The sequence below is a fragment of the Geotrypetes seraphini genome, chromosome 15 (genome assembly GCF_902459505.1).
Source record: "Geotrypetes seraphini chromosome 15, aGeoSer1.1, whole genome shotgun sequence".
NCBI classification, from domain to species: Eukaryota; Metazoa; Chordata; class Amphibia; order Gymnophiona; family Dermophiidae; genus Geotrypetes; species Geotrypetes seraphini.
In genome coordinates, this window is record NC_047098.1 from 41,831,272 (window position 1) to 41,848,852 (window position 17,581).

A 17,581-nucleotide genomic window follows, 5' to 3' on the forward strand; every position below is an offset into this window, starting at 1 on the left:
CCTCTCGAGCCGCAGCCCAGGCCTGGTATGGAGTGCGGAAGAACTCTTCCTGCGATTTGCGATGCCCAGGACTTCGATTACCCGAAGAGGAATTCCAGGCCTCTTCGAACGGAGGCGTGATGGGCTCTAAAGGAGGCATATCACTGAAGGAGGCCCGCCTCGAGGGACCGGCCGCCATACGTCGCTCCTCCTCGCCAAGCTGCGAGGTCAACCGGCGAGGTGGAGGAGGAGGGGGCGGTCCGCCCCCCGGGACCGGAACCGGGAGGTCACCTTGAATGGTGGCAATCAATCTGGGCCCCATGGTTTGCATGAGCTCGACAAATTGAGCTTCCAAAAGGGACCGCAACGAAGCCGATATGGAGGGATCCACACCGAAAGGGGGTCCTCCAGCATGGTCTTCGCGCTCCTTCGTGGTCGAGTGCTTTTGCTTCAAAGCTTTCGGCACCTTGATAACCACGGGTAGAATTGTGGAAGGCGGTACCTGAACCTGAGAGACGGAAGGCACCGGCGCCGAAGATGGGGTCGTAACCAGGACAAACGAAGCCAGTTTCAGGAGACCCGGAGCAGCAGGAGCAGTGGCGGACTTCGCATGTGAGGGTGAAGCACCAGTCGAAGTCGAAGCGGATGGTTCTTGAGCAGCTTCCATCTTGAACATCGACTCCCACAAAAAACAGCGACGCTTAAACGCCCGCGCTATGAGTGTGGAACAAGGCCGGCACGATTTCGGGAAATGTTCTGGACCAAGACACTGCAGGCATCGTCGATGCGGGTCCGTCAGCGAAATCGCGCGCTGGCACTTGCTACACTTTTTAAAACCGGTGATTGGCCGGGACATAGGCCGAAAAAGCTCCGCCGCGAGATCGAAGGAGCGGGGCCTGCGCCACGCCGCCGACCCGGCGAAGTCGCCGGAAGAAATTTTTTTTTTTGAAAAAGAAAGAAAAGAAATAAAACACACGATAAGAGTAAAAGAAACTCAAAACAGCGGCTATGGAAGGCAAAAGAACGGGAGTTCAATCAGCGCAGAATTGAAGAAAGACTTCTCAGCTCCGCGGAAAGAAAAGAACTGAGGAGACACGCCCGTACCATCGGGCGGGAAGGCACTGGCGCATGCGAGGTGCGGGCATCTCGAAACTTCTGAGTTTCTTCAAGCAAGACTTGCTTGTGAGACGTCCGTACCGGGGCTCTGTCGGATGACATCACCCACTAGTGAGAATACTTGCCTGCTAGTCCTGGGATAAAGTTTGTACCCCTGTGTTAAAAGTGAGAGACCTACTCCCCCCCTTCCTATGCTGGAGGTCAAACTAGCTGATCTTTCCTGTTCTGGGACTCTCAAAGACTGGTATTGTCATGGTAACATTGTCTCTGGCTTAACTTAACCATTTCCAAATGTCGCCTCTTAGGCTCCCTTTAAGTTTCTTAAATCTTACATATATGTAAAACATTTGAAATTAAATACAAATCATTCTCTCACAGATCATTCATAGGGATCCCTCACACATCAGTGGTCTCAAACTCAAACCCTTTGCGGGGCCACATTTTGGATTTGTAGGTACTTAGAGGGCCGTAGAAAAAATAGTTAATGTCTTATTAAAGAAATGGCCATTTTGCTTGAGGTAAAACTCTTCATAGTTTATAAAACTTTCCTTTAACAGTTAAAAGGAAATATATATAAACTATAAAGTTTTACCTCATGCAAAATTGTCATTTCTTTAATAAGACATTAACTATTTTTTCTGCAGCTCTCACATTTAAAGTTTAATATCTTTTCTTTATCAAAACTGGCACATTTCAATCACTATATTGAAAATAAAATCATTTCCCCTACCTTTGTTGTCTGTTGTCTTTATTTTTCTGTGCTTTCAACTATGTTTCCAGGGCCTTCTTGTCCTTTGACTGTTTTTCTCTCCGTCTTCACTTTCTGCCTTGCATCCATCTTTGGCATTAACTTAATGTTCAATTTTTCTGCTTTCTTTTCAAAATCTACGTTTCTATGTCTTACCTTCCCTTCCAATCTCTCTCTTCTTCCGTCCTATTTCCATGGTCTGGCATCTCTTTCCTTCCATTCTTTCCCTCCCTCCATCCTTCCTTTCCCCTGGTCTGGCATCTGTCTCCTTCCCTTCCCCCATGCCCTGGCATCTCTCCCTCCCCATCCATGGTCTGATATCTCCTTTCCTTCCCTCCCTCCCATGAACTTGGCTTCTTCTCTTGTTCCTCTCCTCTCCCTTCTCCTTCCTTCCCTCTCTTTCCCCAATTGGGTGCAGCAGCAACAGAAGCAGCATTTCCCTTCCCCCTTTCCTGTGCAGGAGAGGCATTTCTCTTCCCCTTTCCATGTACAGCAGCAGCAGCATTTCCCTAGGGTCCCCCTTTCCTATGTAGCAGAAGCATTTCTCTTTCCCCTCCCCTTCCGTTCTCTTCCTTGTGGAGCAGCAGCATGTCTGGCCGGCTCATTCTGTTCAAAGCCGTGGGTGGCGGCTCCTTGCAAGATCCGCGCCTGAAACCTCTCTGATGTTGTGACGTCAGAGAGGCTTCCGATGCAGGAGTGGATAGCGCGAGGAGCCACCAACCCGCGGCTTTGAACTGGCGAGCCGGCCACACACGCTGCTGCTCCAAAAGGAAGGGAAAGGGGAAGAGAAATGCTGTTGATCGCGTCCAGACCGCAGGCCACAAATAACACCTGGAGAGCCACATGCGGCCTGTGGGCCGCGTGTTTGAGACCGCTGTACTACATGGTATTAACATGAGATTTAGAACAGGTGTCAGGCCGATAGCATTTTTGTGATAGCATTTAAAATGAACAGAACATAACTGAACATCTTAATACTGAGCTCATAATGCAATTGTGAGACTGCATCAAGTGATAATGTATTACACAGGAATAATGTGCATTTCTGTACATTCAAAGACCTATGAACAAATGAGCAGATAAATACATTACAAAGTTTTTGAGAACTTGTATGTACAACAGAAAGCAAAATAGAAGTTTGTAGGATAAAAGCAACTGGCAGCAGAATGTGAACTCGCAGGCCTTGAGCATGTGCAGATGCTCAAGGCCCAGCAGACGAGGAGGCTGATCTTCGGGGTGCCCAGATGAGGGTAAGAAGCGGCGGGTGGGTGCCCAATCGTGTCAGGGGGGTGCCGGATCATGGCAGGATCGTGGAGGTGGGGTGCCGGATCGTGGTAGGGGGGGTGCTGGATCGCGTCGGGGGGGTGCTGGATCGCAGGGGGGGTGCCGGATCGCAGGGGGCCTTCGAGGGGAGCAATGCCGGTTCTCGAGGGGGGGGAAACGTATCAAAGCGAGTTTGCATTATTTCCTATAGGGAAACTCGCTTTGATAAACGAGCATTTTGGATTATGAGCATGCTCCTGGAACGGATTATGCTCGTAATCCAAGGTACCACTGTACAAAGAAATGTCATGAATTAGCCTTAAAAATTGTAAAGAGGGGTAACTATTTACATTACATTACATTACTGATTTCTATTCCGCCATTATCTTGCGGTTCAAGGCGAATTACATAAGATTTCTCAGGAGGTTACAAGAATTGTAACTTTACATAAGAATTGCATAGGAATTATATAAGAATTTATGGTAACTTGATGTGATACATGTTGGGTAATTAGAAATATTTTAGATTTGAAAGGGGTAGAGAGTGTGGTAGGTGGAGATTGGGAAGGAGCTGGCCTTGTTAAATAGGTTTTATGTATTTTTTGACAAGTAGGGGTTTAGTTTCTTTTTTAAAGGTTTTGTAGTCTGTGGTCGAAGACAGCAGATTGGTGATTTGTCTGTCTAGTTTTGCTGCTTTGGTGGCCATTAGATTGTCATATAGTTTTCTACGTTTGACATTATTGGTTGGTGGGTGTGTGAATAGTGAGTGGGTTCTTCTGTGCCTGGTTGAGGTGGATTGAGTTAGTCCAGTAGGATGGGCTTTCTCCATTAATAGCTTTGAAAAGTAGGCAGTAGAATTTGAAGTGTATTCTTGCTTGTATTGGGAGTCAATGTGAGTCGTGGTATGCTTCTGTGATGTGGTCATATTTTTTCAACGAGTAGATGAGTCTTAAGGCTGTATCAATCCCATTTATATTTTTCCTTCTTACATATAAAACATATTTGCATTCTACATGTTTTCCTCCTCTGAGAAAAATAATTTACCTTTTTTAAGAATCTTTTTCACTTTCATGAAGTTTCCTTGTTGAACATAATCATGTAGTTGAGCTTCAACAGAATTGTTTTTTACAAAACCAATACGAACAGGACAGGGCAGTGTTAGCGCAACAGCATGAGACATTCTTTATCAGAAAAATAAAACAGAATACCGGTATCAGTCACATGTTTTATGTAATCTGGACGTGTGTGAAAAAAGCTCTACATGTGTGATATCAAAGCCTATTTGCATGTATTTGTTGTAGAATAAAGCAATAAAACGGATGCTCCAGCTAGAGAATGAAATGGTGACAGAATTCATCAGTTCCCATCCCCGCAGATAACTGCGGGAAACCATCTCCATGTCATTCTTTAAGGAGCAAGGGAAGAATCAGAGTATGAATGGGCACAACCACTGACCCTCAAGCCTTGCATTGATGAATGATGTAAAACAGGGGTGCCAAAGTCCCTCCTCGAGGGCCGCAATCCAGTCGGGTTTTCAGGATTTTCCCAATGAATATGCATGAGATCTATTTCCATGCACTGCTTTCATTGTATGCTAATAGATATCATGCTTATTCATTGGGGAAATCCTGAAAACCTGACTGGATTATGGCCCTCGAGGAGGGACTTTTGACATTCCTGATGCAGAAGGACTGAGGTTATCCGTGGGGACGGGAATGGTGATGAATTCTGTCACCATGTCATTCTCTAGCTACAGCTTCAGCTCACATATGCCAGTTCCTATAACCAAGCCTGGATTTTAGGCACAGGTAATGTCTGCAGCTGCTTCCGGCACAAAATTCTGATAGGCATTAGAGCAGTGTGTCACAAACTGTGTGTGCCATGAGAGGCACATCGTATAGGTGAGTCAGCCAGTGCCTCTCCTCCTCTCCACACCTCCCCACTGGCATAGTTAATTCAGGGTTAACAAGCTCAGGACCCCATCTGGAGGCCCTCCGTACATGCGCGGACAACAATGTGATGATGTCACACATGCAGTCATTACTTCGACGTCTGCACATGTGCGGAGACCCTCCAGCCCCAGCCCCAAGTTTAACGTGCCGGAGCTTGGTAAAGTTTGCAAGATACTGCTAGAGCACTGCTGTTATACACTTCTCCCTCCGTAGTCACGGTTTCAGCATTCACGGTTTCGATTATTTGCGGTTTTTAGCTTGCTGGCTCCTCCCCCCCAATTACGTCAGCTTGCATAGAGAAATCGCTGATTCCAAGCGTTTACAGAGAAAATCGCCGATTCCCAGCACTTTCTTCACCGTGTTTTGCCTCTCCTTCAGGAACAGGCCAGGTCTCCCACCATGTTATTTGCAGTTTCGCCATATTCATGATGGTTTTTAATAGAAAACAGCGAACAACATATGAAAAAGTTATTTGTGGTTTTTCTGTATTTGCGGGTCTGTTAATCCCTTATCACAGCGAATATGGAGAGAGAAGTGTACCTCCATCTGGGCTTGCCCTTTGCTTTCTTTTGTGGCTGCAGCTATAACTCCAAATAAACAATTTATTTGATTCCAAATTGAGTTCCAAAAGGCTAAAATAAAGGGACAATGATACAAAAGATGATCTAAAGTCCCTATTGCAAGATTACAATGCCAGCATCTATTAGTCAGATTTCTTCGCATAATAACATCCTTTTATTGATCATGACTGGAGTCGCCATACAACATATTACTAATAATTGGAAAGATCACAGCAGACTCAATTTTAATTTTTGGTGGAATTCATTATGTCACATGTACAGAATGGAAAGATCATTAGCTATACAACATGGAAATTATAAGAAATTGATTAAAATTTTGGAACCATTAACATCCTTTTGTAATGATTAAACGCCATTGTTCTTTTGTAGTATACATCAGTTATTATAGGGTGGGGGGAAGATATTTTGGGATGGGGAGGGTGGGGTGAGGGTTAAATATTTGTTTTATAAGATATAATAGTAAAAATATCAAGTGATATATACATTGTTACTGTATTGATATTTGCACACTTGATGAAAGTTTGAAAATGAATAAAGATTTAAAAAAAAAATAAAATAAAATAATAACTCCAAATGAAAACTGAGCATGGGTCTGTCTGGCCTCTGCACTGACGGTCCCTGCAGCTCCCCACTCTTGAACACATTTCCATAGTAATAGAAAAGCCATGCAGTTGTGGGGGGGGGGGGGCAGGGTTCCACAGAGTGAAGAAAGGAAGGACTATGCTCAGTCATAGGGGGTGGGAGCTGCTATATGGGTACTGAAAGTTTAAATAGGGTTCTGCCTATACCAGCTAGAAAAGCTAAATGTCAGTCCATACAAACAAGAAAGGGATTGTCAAGGTGAGGGAGAAAGATAACAGTGTCATCTCATTAGCGAAAGCCAAGATATTTTCTGCCATCAAGACTTACTGGTCAATGGCAATTATTGCTCAGGGGAGTCAAAAACATCCCTGTTGATATCTTGCATGCCTAATTGTCAAGCGGAGTTGCTAATTCTTTAAAATGTTTTTATAGACACTCAGCAGTGGCATAACATGTCTCATGGGCCAAGGCTTACCCATTCTTGGTTCAGGCTCCCCCATTGGAAGTGCATATGCTGTCTAGAATTCCCCACAACTTGTGCAGTCCAATGTGTCTCTCTACTTTCTCTCCTCCACGCAGTCCAGCATTTTTCACTTCCCCCCCTTCACACACTGCTGCGGCAGTTCTTCTGCATAAGCTTTCAAAGCAGCTTCGCCTCTTGCCCATCATGGAAGCTATGCACAACTTACTTTGGACACTGTAGAGAGAAAGCTTCTGGGGCCAGCAAGAAGCAAAGCTGCCTTGAGAGCTGATGTGGAAGAACTGCCGCAGCAGCCAGCATATTGGGTGGGAGAAAGTGAAAGAGATGCTGGACCGCAGGGAAGAGATTTAAAAAAACAAACAAACATGATTCCCTGGGGGAGGTAGAGAGGAGGAATGTGTTGCCCCCCTAGTATACCTCTGTCCCCACCAACCTCAACGGCTGGCTAAGCCCCTAAAGTCTACAAGGTTTTCAGTGACAACTTTGATGTTTTTACTGAATTTTTTAAAAATAGCCCTTTTCCTACCTAGGGCCAGCTTAACCATTAGACAGCCTAGGCTGTCATCTAAATCAGCATACTTTTCCCCAAATGAACTCAGAGCAGTTTTCAAATTAGGCTACAGCAATATTAAATAGAGAAATGCAATGAAATAGAATGGAGGAACTAAAAAACATAAGAAAATTGCCATACTGGGACAGACCAAAGGTCCATCAAGGCCAGAATCATGTTTCCAACAGTGGCCAACCCAGGTCCAGCATGATGGATTTTATGAAGGGGGGGGGGGTTGCATACATTTTTAATATATAACATTGTGAACTTTGTAACTCGCTTGAAATGCTATGCTGAAGCATGTACTAAGATAAGTTGAAGGGGCCTTCTCTCTAAGCTACAACAAAATCTAAAATGAATGCATTTTAAATCAAGACTTTCCTGCATGTTAAACCCAAATTTACTGCAGCATAACAGTAGAGCTTTTCTTTACTATTTTCGCAGGTGTGAAGATTAACATGTACTACCTGCAAATAAAATAATGTGGGAGCACGTTGCGCCTCCAGTTAGTATATGCTAACTTGAATGCATTAGCCGGATAAGCTTCTCTTCCCACACCACTTAGGGCCCCATTTACAAAGCCGCAGTAGCGATTCTCCCACGGCAAATGCATCGAAGCCTAGAGGAATTGAATGGGCTTAGGTGCATTTGTTGCGCGGTATTCGCTACCGCGGCTTTAGGGGCCCTTAATGCGGTTTCGCAAAAGGGCCCCTGAATGTGTAATTTAAAAGGAATGATATCCAACTATATATTTGTTATAGCACTGTTGTCGGAGGGGTGGCGTTTAGGTGATCAAAACTATTAAATGTAATTATCAAAAACCTTATGGAGGAGGCCCAAGGCTGATAGTTCACGTACTACTGCACTAGCTCTGGTCCTACAATCTTAAGAAGCACATCATCCCGACGGTTTAACTGCATAAACTACCTGTCTCGTCAAATCATATAAAACGGTGTGTGCCTTTACTCCTGCCACCGTACCTGACGGACTTCCAACCAGCAGGTCAGGATGAGCACTAGAAAGATAACCAACTAAATACACGTGCGAGTCACGGGTCACCATACCAAAAGCACCCGAACGAGGGAAACCCAAAAAAAAAGCACGCGCCAAACGATCGACCAATCCCAAGCAGAGCCCAGAGAAATTCAACAGCCGGACCAATCGTTCGTCACGTGTAAACACAGAGCGCAAAGAAAAGGGCGTGACAGAGGACGGTACGGAGCGATGACGACAGCGGTGAGGATGAGAAAGGGGCGGGGAGAATGTGGGGGAACAGTGCGAATGATTGAGTGGAGGTTGGAAAGGGGTGGGGAAATAGAGAGCGTGAAGCGAATAGTGCGGCAGAGACTAGAAAGGGCGGGTAGAATGTGGGGAGCAGGGTGAATGATTGGGTGGAGATTAAAAAAAGGGTGCGGAAATAGAAGATGGGACGAATGTTGGATAGGTTAGATAGGGGGCGGGGCGAGTAGAGTTGTTGGTTTTTCCGGGTAATAGTCTGTTCTACGACCAGGGCGACAAGATGCAGCGGGATGTGGGTAGCTACCCCTTAGCACCCACTGTGAAAGTGAAACTGATCGGCGCGGGTTTTCTTACGGCGCAGGATATAGCGGGGATGAAGCCGTTGGAATTGAGTAGAGGTAGATATCCCGGAGAGGTCCTAGGTGTTGAGCAAAGCTACACCGCTTATTTCACAGCAATCAGGAATCGTTTCTCTAAACTCATTGGCTGCATATTTGGTCTCTTTCTAGTGCAATGTGTCTAGTGGTCCTGAACGCTAGAGACTTGTATCCCAACCAGCAAGTAGCTTGCAGAAAACTGCCAATTGTGTTTTTCTAGGGAGCTGCTCCTGCTAATTGTGTTTTCCCAGGGAGCTGCTTCCTCAGTTTGTTTTCTGCAAACAAGTTGCTCAGAAGTGTTTATGATCTGCTCTGCTGTTTTATTGTTTTGTACAGGTAACTGGCCTTTCCTGTTTCCAGGTTCGGGAGGAGTGGTAGTGCTCCTTAGCCTCTCACCCTGATGTGGCCCAGTTTATTTAAGGGGGCTCTTCAGTTGCGCTCTCCAATGTGTTTCCCTTTCCTGGAACCTTAACATCCAGTTGCAAGGGCTCAGTACTGCTCCATATGAGCCCTTTTGGGAGGCTGTCCTTTTAGTTTTACAGTCAGGGCAGAATTCATTCTTTGGTGGACCCTAGGCACACAAGTACACTGGGCACCTGCCCACTCCCCACCCAGATGGCACTGTAAATGTTACACAGGGTCCTAAAACACTATTACATCGCCTAATGGAACAAAAAAAAACCCCACATGGAACTGTCGCAAGATCTCTACACAGAAACTACATGCTAGAAGAATACCACATCATGGTCACACATGCAAAACATAGACCCTTGACAAATTTGAAACTAGGAACCACAGATATAATAGCAATATAAAAGCAAGAAATTGAGCTGGACATTTCAAGAAATCAGGCTCGTGTACAGCAATACAGAGAAATAGAAAGTGAAATACAGTAAAAGGTATCAGAAAAGGGCATTTCTAAAAGCTAATCAAATAAATTCAAACCACCTCCAGTTGATTAAATTCTGGATATTATGCCAATAATTCCCTCATCACAGATACTAGTCAATACTCAAAAAGGGAAAAATTAAAGAGGAAAAAAGGCCTTGGAAGCCATAGGTTACAACTATGCACCAGGGCTATGAGAGAGAGCTAGATGTGCTTATTGGCTCCCCCACCCCGTGCTTCTGTCATCGGCCAAAAAAACATTATATATTTCACAGTTCTAATGCTCTGGTAAATATCTTATCAAACTGAGTATGTAAAAAGAAGTGGAATGCAAATATAGCTTATCTTTAAATGTTCCACTGAGTTCATTCACTCCTGTATTTCTGATCACGTCCACCACTTCTGTGCAGAAAAAATTTATCACTGATAAACACTGCTGTAATCCGTACAAAGATGAAAATCATTTGCATGCAAACGATTCCGATCAATCACTCAGTAAGCGATTGACAAATGCGAAGAGCCCTAACATCAGTGACAGGGGAAGCAGCCTCCTGTCACTACTGTTAGGGCACCATGAACCCCCCCCCCTGCCACCATGGCAGTGAAAATGGCAGGAGGGATGCCTACTCCCCCCTGCCAATGTGACTTCCCACCCCCACTCCCCCTGCGGCAGTAATATGGGAGAAGGGATGCCCACTCCCTCCTGCCACCAGATGCCCCCCAAACATCCTCAACCCTCCCCCAACAAAAAGGCAGGAGGGATACTCACTCCCTCCTGCCACCAGAAGTCCCCCACCACTCCCCATACCTTCTCAGAGACGGAGCAGGATGGAAGATCAGTCCGTCCTGCTCTTAGGCTCGCTGCTCCAGAATGGTGGGACTTCCCTCCTTGGTGCATCATGTGATGCTTGGGAAGGGGCCTAAGGCCCCGCTCCTTGGAAGGGGCCTTAGGTGTCTGAGCCAATCAGGGCCTTGGGCTTCTCCCTCTGTATCCTAGGATATAAGGGAGAAAATTCTAAGCCAGTCAGGTGACAGTGAAAGCAAGAAAAATGCTAGGGTGCATAGGGAGAGGTATGGCCAGTAAGAAAAAGGAGTTATTGATGCCCCTGTATAAGACTCTAATGAGATCTTATTTAGAATATTGTGTACACTGGAGACTGCACCTTCAAAAAGATATAAAAAGGATGGAGTCAGTCCAGAGGAAGGCTATTAAAATGGTGCGTGGCCTTAATCATAAGGCATATGGGGCCAGACTTAAGGAACTAAATATGTATACTTTGAAGGAAAGGCAGGAGAGAGGACATATGATAAGACATTTAAATACCTATGTGGCGTAAATGCGCATTATTTTATTTGAAAGGAAGCTCTGGAATGAGAGGGAAGAGATGAGTTCTTTTCCTGTACCTGCCCCATTCCTGCAAGCTCTGTCCTCATCTGCACAAGCCTCAAACACTTTAAAATCATAAGTGTTCGAAGCTTGTACAGTTAAGGCAGAGCTTGCAGGAATGGGACAGGGACAGCGACAAAACCCACGGGGACCGGATGGGAAAATTGAGTTCCTGCGGGGACGGAGACAAATTTGTCCGTGTGTCATTTTCTAGTTAAGAGTTGATAGGCTCAGGAGTAATCTAAGGAAATTTTTTTTTTTCCAGAAAGGGTGGTAGATGCAAGAAACAGTCTCCTGGAAGAGATGGTGGAGACAGAGACTGGCTGAATTCAAGAAAGCGTGGGATAGGCACGTTGGATCTCTTAGAGGAAGAGTTCAAGTTTATTTAAAAATTTAATATACCACCTAATCAGACTTTTAGGCGGTGTACATCAATCAATAAAAATAGTCAAGTTAATAAAATAAACATAATTAGGGGAACAATTGACCAAACAGACAAACTTGAACAAAAGGGAAAGAGGGTTAGAACTACAAATTTATAAAGGAAACACTGAAGGAAAGAACAAGAGGTGGGGGAAAAGTCCAAAAGAGGAGATGTCCTTAGGAGGACAGCTATTGATAGCGTCTTTAAGGGAACAATTGCTACTCAAAAGTCGTCTTTAAACAAAAAGGTTTTTAATTTGGATTTGAAATGGTTTAAATTTGTTTCTTCTCTTATATAATTTGGTATAGAATTCCAAAGAGACCAGGAGCGTGCTTTGGCACTGCTGCGCAACACTAAGCAGCTTCCAGAATGGCTTAGGTGAGGTGGCTGAGGTGAGTCTCGTGAATTTGCAAATTCTCACGAGACTCACCTCAGCCATTCTGGAAGCTGCTCAGTGTCAAGCAGCAGCGCCAAAGCGTGCTCTTGCTCGGTATAGCTGAAGCCAGAACTCGCGGCAGCGACCAGTTTAGCAGCGGGGCAGGAGCGCAGAAAGCTTGCTCCTGCCTGATACACCTCTGGACCACCAGGGATTCCAAGTATGCGGGTCATAGGGAAGGCGCTACATGCAGGATATCGGCAGAGAGGACATACAGGGAGGGGGGACAGGGCAGAGAGGATAGAGCAGGGAGTGGGGCAGGGTGCAGAGCCTGGCGGCCTGGCAGAGGCCTGCGACAAGTCCAGGAGGGATTGGGCGCTGGCCCAAATATAAACAGACCACCATTAAAATCTCGGTTTATATTTAGTGACTTATGAGAAAGCTGATGGGGAGGGGAGGGAGAGCAGTCTTTATAGATTGGCTCACCCTGATAACCCAAATTTCTAACCCTGGTTTATATTCAAGTCAACCTTTCCCATCCCTCCTTTTTTGGGGAGGGGGAAGATACTTCAGTTTTTATTCAAGTATATACGGTATATGGAATCAGTGCACATAATAATTATTTTATTATAAGCTAATAAGAGGTACAAAAGATCAATACAGCCTGCTTTTGCAGAAATGTGGTAGCAGAACCATTTGATTTATGCAAATTATTTATCAGAACATTTCATTCCTTGCTTCAAAATACTGTATATGAATTAACCTCCCCCCTTCCCTTTTATCAAGCCACGTTGCCAAGCAGCACAAGCTAAATGTCGAGCTCCCCATTCTATTCCTATGGACAGCTCAGCATTTAGCTCATGCTGTTTGGCAGCACAGCTTGATAAAAGTAGGGGAGGGGGTAAGTTACCTCCTCTACTAAATTCTTTCAATCGTGTTATTTCTGAAACTATGAAGTACACAAAGAAGGGTTATCCCCTTTTGCACATAGATGTCTAAATCTCCATGTATTAAAAACACACATGGAGAAATGGCAACATGTGAAAAAGATGTAGTACATTTGAAAGGAAGATCTCTAACCTATTCTAGGACTCTACAACTAGTCAAGGATAGCCACAATGAATATGAATGAAGTAAATCAAAACATTTCTTTTCAAAAAACACGCCCTTACTTAATATTCCCCTCCCCAATCACACATGCACTCTCCCCAGCAAATAACACACTAGTCATCCCCTTGAACCTCATTTACCAAAAATATCCAAACTCCTAAATAAGCATCTCCCTTAGGTATCCATTTAACCTTCTCCTAAATAAGCATCTCCCTTAGGTATCCACTCAACTGATTCCTTCAAAGTTAGGTATCTTTCTTCAGTTGCCTATATTGTTTTCCCCACTGAACCTTGTAACTACTTGAACCCTGTCAAGCTATTCTATCGATAAATCCAGATATCTTATACTTGAATTTCTATACCACAACATGTAATTTACTTAAATCGTTGTAATGTAATTCTCTCGGTAATGTCCTGATCTCTTTTAACTGTAATCCGCTTAGAACCACAAGGCACAGGCGGAATAGAAATCACAAATGTAATGTAATGTAAATTTTGCATAAGCTGTATTTTCATTGTATGCAAGTTAATTTCTTATGCGTATTCACTGTGGATATCTTGAACACTGAACTGGCTGTGGGTCCCCAGGACAGGTCAGAACAAAAGATCATGATATGAAACCAAAGGGATACAGATTCCAGAGAAACAAATATTTCTTCACTGAAAATGTGCTAGATGCATGGAATAGCTTTAATTTTCAATTCTAGAAGGCTTCAGATAAACATCAAAGATCTATAATAGTGAAGGGAAAGTCAGATGCACTGGAAAATAATTTACAAACCTTTACATATGCTCAGCGCTCAAAACAAATTAATAAACAGCATAGCTAAGCATTAATGAGCACCACAACTACCATCTTCATACAAAGTTTAATCTTCAGAAGCCTCAGAGGTGACTAGTTTCACATGAGCCACTCCTTTGATTCACCTCAATATTCATAGGCTTCACATGTTGCTTGAAAATAATTTAGACAGAATCTAAATGGTTCTTAAAACTCCTTCATGTTCTTTATGTTTTTGTAGTTGTGTGTATTATGTCTCATAACTTTAACATGCTCTTCATTTGCCTTTTAGAAGCTGGTATATCTAAGGAAGAAGCATTAGAAACACTGCAGATTGTAAGGCATGAATCTCTAGGAGCGAAGACCTGCTTTTCAGAAGCCGCCTATGTTATTCGGAAGTGCACAGCATTGGAACTTTTAGAGCAGGAGCAGGCCCAAGGTGCCATAATCACTTTCTGCTCTGTGCTGGATGACATGCTTGGAGGTGGAGTGCCTCTCACCAAAATTACTGAAGTTTGTGGTGCACCAGGTGTTGGGAAAACACAGCTCTGGTAAAAATAACCATAAAAACCTTTTCCATTGCTTGTAGGTATATGAGATTGGGGTGTATGGGTTGATGAGTCTCTATGTGTGTGTATGTGTAGGGAAGGGGGATGAAGTAGAAATACAGATAGAGATGAGGTGGTAATTTACTACCTACATGATGAGGTGGGGATGATTAGGAATAAATGGGATACTAGTTCACTACTTGAGGTTAGGATAAAAAAAAACTGGTTTACATGAAAGTTTAAGACTATGAAGAAGTTGGTGGCTGTATTTATCCCCTACCTTATTGTGTTTTTTGACAGTATACAGCTTGCTGTGGATGTGCAGATTCCTGTATGCTTTGGAGGTATAGCTGGCGAGGTGGTTTATATTGACACAGAGGGCAGTTTCATGATTGACAGAGTAGTAGATATTGCAGAGGCCTGTGTCCAGCACTGCAAGCTCATCTCAGAGTCCCATCAGCAAGACGGTTTGTTACTCATTTCTTCATCTTTCAGTGTGGCCATGTGTGTGTGTCAAGGGTGACTAAATAATGTACCTTCCAGTGCAATAGGGATGATATGTTGAACCAAGGGTCTTGCATCTGCTCCCGCGAATCTGTTGCAGGAGATACTGATCACTGTTTTCAGTACCTCCTTCTCCCCCAGTCAGTTATTTCTTCTGCAAGCAAGTCTTCAGGAGCAACTTTGATCTGCTTGTTTTTTTGTTTGGTTTTTTTTTTTGTATTTTTTGAGGTTTTTCGCGGTGTTTGGAGGTCCCGGGGGTTGAGGCTCAACCCAGCTCTGGCCCGATTGGTAGCTGAATGGGCAGCTTTCCTGGTTGCAGAGGTCCTGTCCTATTTCCAGCTACCCTGTGAGGAGCTGTGTCAGGCTGCAGCACATCTTTCCAACATGTGGTCTGTGAGTAGGGCTATCACAGCCCACAGGGCAGTTCAGGAGGGTCTGAAATTGTGGTTTTTAAGGTTATATTTGTTGTAGCCTTGTTTCCCCACCCAGAGATCCTAAAATTGCTGGGTTTTGAAGTCCTCCAGTGGAGTTACAGCATCAACCATTGAGGCTACACAGTGCTGTGTTGGTGAAGCACCTCAAGCAGTAGGGAGGTCCTCTGCTATTTTGTACAAGGGCTGGATTTAGTAAATGGCACCAGAAAGATCCACACTAAACTTGTATTCTCTAAAGGGTATGCTACCTGCTGAAACCTGGTGTAAATCTGGCACAAATTTTATAATGTGCCTAAATTTTTGGAATTCCCTTAACCCACCTAGGCCCCTCTCTTAGCCATGCAATCCTTTTTGGGTTGCACGTGAGACACTTTGAGTATACAGCATTATAGAATAGTGCATAATCAGATATGTTGAAAATTAATTTGTATACACATCTGCCCTGTGCGCCCAAATTTGGGTGACCTACTGTATAGAGCAGCGGTCTCAAACACGCGGCCCGCAGACCACATGTGGCTCTACAGGTTTTATTTGTAGCCCGCGGTCTGGACTGGATCATTCTCTTCCTTTTGGAGCAGCAGCTTGTCTGGCCGGCTCGTTCCGTTCAAAGCCACGGGTTAGCGGCTCCTTGCACTATCCACTCCTGCATCGTAAGCCTCTCTGACATCACAACATCAGAGAGGCTTCAGACGCAGGCGCGGATCTCGCAAGGAGCCGCCACCCGCAGCTTTGAACGGAACGAGCCGGCCAGACACGCTGCTGCTCCAGTGGTGTACCAAGGGGGGGGCAGTCCGCACAGCTGGCCACCCTCCACTGTTCTCCCTAGAGTGCGGCTCGTCTAGAGCAGTGGTGCCCAACCTGCTTCCCTTCCCTTCTCACCGCTGCCATCGGGGAACAGACCGGCACCGTGCTCTTTGATCTCCCTGCTTCTCTCGCCGCCCGACGTCAATTCTGACGTCGAGAGGACGTTTTGGCTAGCCAATCGCTGCCTTGCTGCCCGGAACGTCCTTTCCGACGTTAGAATTGACGTCGGGCGGTCGGCCCCATGGAGAAGAGAAGCATGGAGATCTCGGCCTGTTACCGATGGCGGCAGCAGCAGCCTATTCCCCAGCGGCGGTGGCATGAGGGAGGGCAGGAAGGAAGAAAGAAAGAAGGGGGGGGGACAGGGAGCCAGAAACAAAGCAAAAAATGGGACACAGAATCAGAGAAAGACAGACATAGAGAAAGAAAGAAAAAGTTGGGGGAGGGAATGAGGTCTGGAGGAGAGGAAGCATACAGGAGGCTGAAAGAAGGGAAGAAATATTGGATGCACAGTCAGAAGAATAAAGTGCAACCAGAGACTGATGAAATTACCAAACAAAGGTAGGAAAATGATTTTATTTTCAATTTAGTGATTGAAATGTGCCAGTTTTGAGAAAGAAAAGATATTAAACTTTAAATGTGAGTGCTGCAGAAAAAATAGAGTACTTGGAGGGCCGCAGAAAAAATAGTTAATGTCTTATTAAAGAAATGACAATTTTGCATAAGGTAAAACTCTTTATAGTTTATATATCTTTCCTTTTAATTGTCAAAGGAAAGTTTTATAAACTATAAAGAGTTTAACCTCATGCAAAATTGTCATTTCTTTAATAAGACATTAACTATTTTTTTCTGCAGCCCTCCAAATACCTACAAATCCAAAATGTGGCCCCGCAGAGGGTTTGAGTTTGAGACTACTGGTATAGAGAATTTGGGGATAAGCCAGCATCCTAGCTGCCACATTCTGAACTGCTTGGTCACTGCCCATGCCTCTCCCATGCCCAAGCCTTTTTTTCAGTTGTGTGCTCCTCCAACATCAGAGGGAAGGCTTCTGGCTCAGCCGCTGGCCGCGGCTTTGTGCAGAGAAACAACTATGACTGGAAGGAGGAGGGAGCCGGCCAGAAGAAGGTAAACACCCGTGGAAGGGAGGCACGTACTTGAGGCTCAGAATGGAGGGAGGGGGTGTGTTGGGACACCGAAGGTAGAACAAGGACCTCTGTTTGTAAGTATGAGTCCAACATAAGTCAGATGTTTGTAAAACGGGGACTGCTTGTATTGATAATAGCTTTCCAGGAATTTGAAGCATAAATACTATTTGTGATTTGCATAAATGGAAAGTTGTGTGTATGCATCTTTTAGATCTAAGAATGTTTAATTATTGTCCTTCTTTACTAGAAGTATGTATGTATGTTCAGTTTATTTTATATACTGTTTTTCTTACAATTATTGTCGGATCAAGGCGGT

At 44.6% G+C, this 17,581-nt stretch overlaps 2 protein-coding genes across 7 annotated transcripts in view; one reads left to right on the plus strand and one right to left on the minus strand.

Moving 5' to 3' along the window:
- The window catches only part of TEX14 (testis expressed 14, intercellular bridge forming factor), a 311,576-nt gene extending 303,209 nt beyond the window's left edge, over positions 1–8,367 (minus strand). For 5 of the 6 annotated variants that reach the window (XM_033922951.1, XM_033922948.1, XM_033922949.1 and 2 more), the window contains exons 1-2: positions 8,232–8,367; positions 4,150–4,286 (exon numbers count right to left, since the gene is read on the minus strand). In XM_033922951.1, coding sequence (XP_033778842.1) covers positions 4,150–4,285 — 136 coding nt within the window. In that variant the 5' untranslated portion in view covers position 4,286; positions 8,232–8,367. Of the gene's footprint in view, positions 1–4,149; positions 4,287–5,597; positions 5,690–8,231 lie in introns of all 6 variants that reach the window. The other variant, XM_033922946.1, reaches the window with a different exon arrangement.
- Positions 8,368–8,701: 334 nt separating this feature from the next.
- RAD51C (RAD51 paralog C) overlaps positions 8,702–17,581 on the plus strand; it is a 59,228-nt gene continuing 50,348 nt past the window's right edge. The window contains exons 1-3 of the mRNA XM_033922514.1: positions 8,702–8,888; positions 14,126–14,384; positions 14,682–14,848. Of these exons, the coding sequence (XP_033778405.1) occupies positions 8,771–8,888; positions 14,126–14,384; positions 14,682–14,848 (544 nt within the window). The 5' untranslated portion in view covers positions 8,702–8,770. The remainder of the gene's footprint in view (positions 8,889–14,125; positions 14,385–14,681; positions 14,849–17,581) is intronic.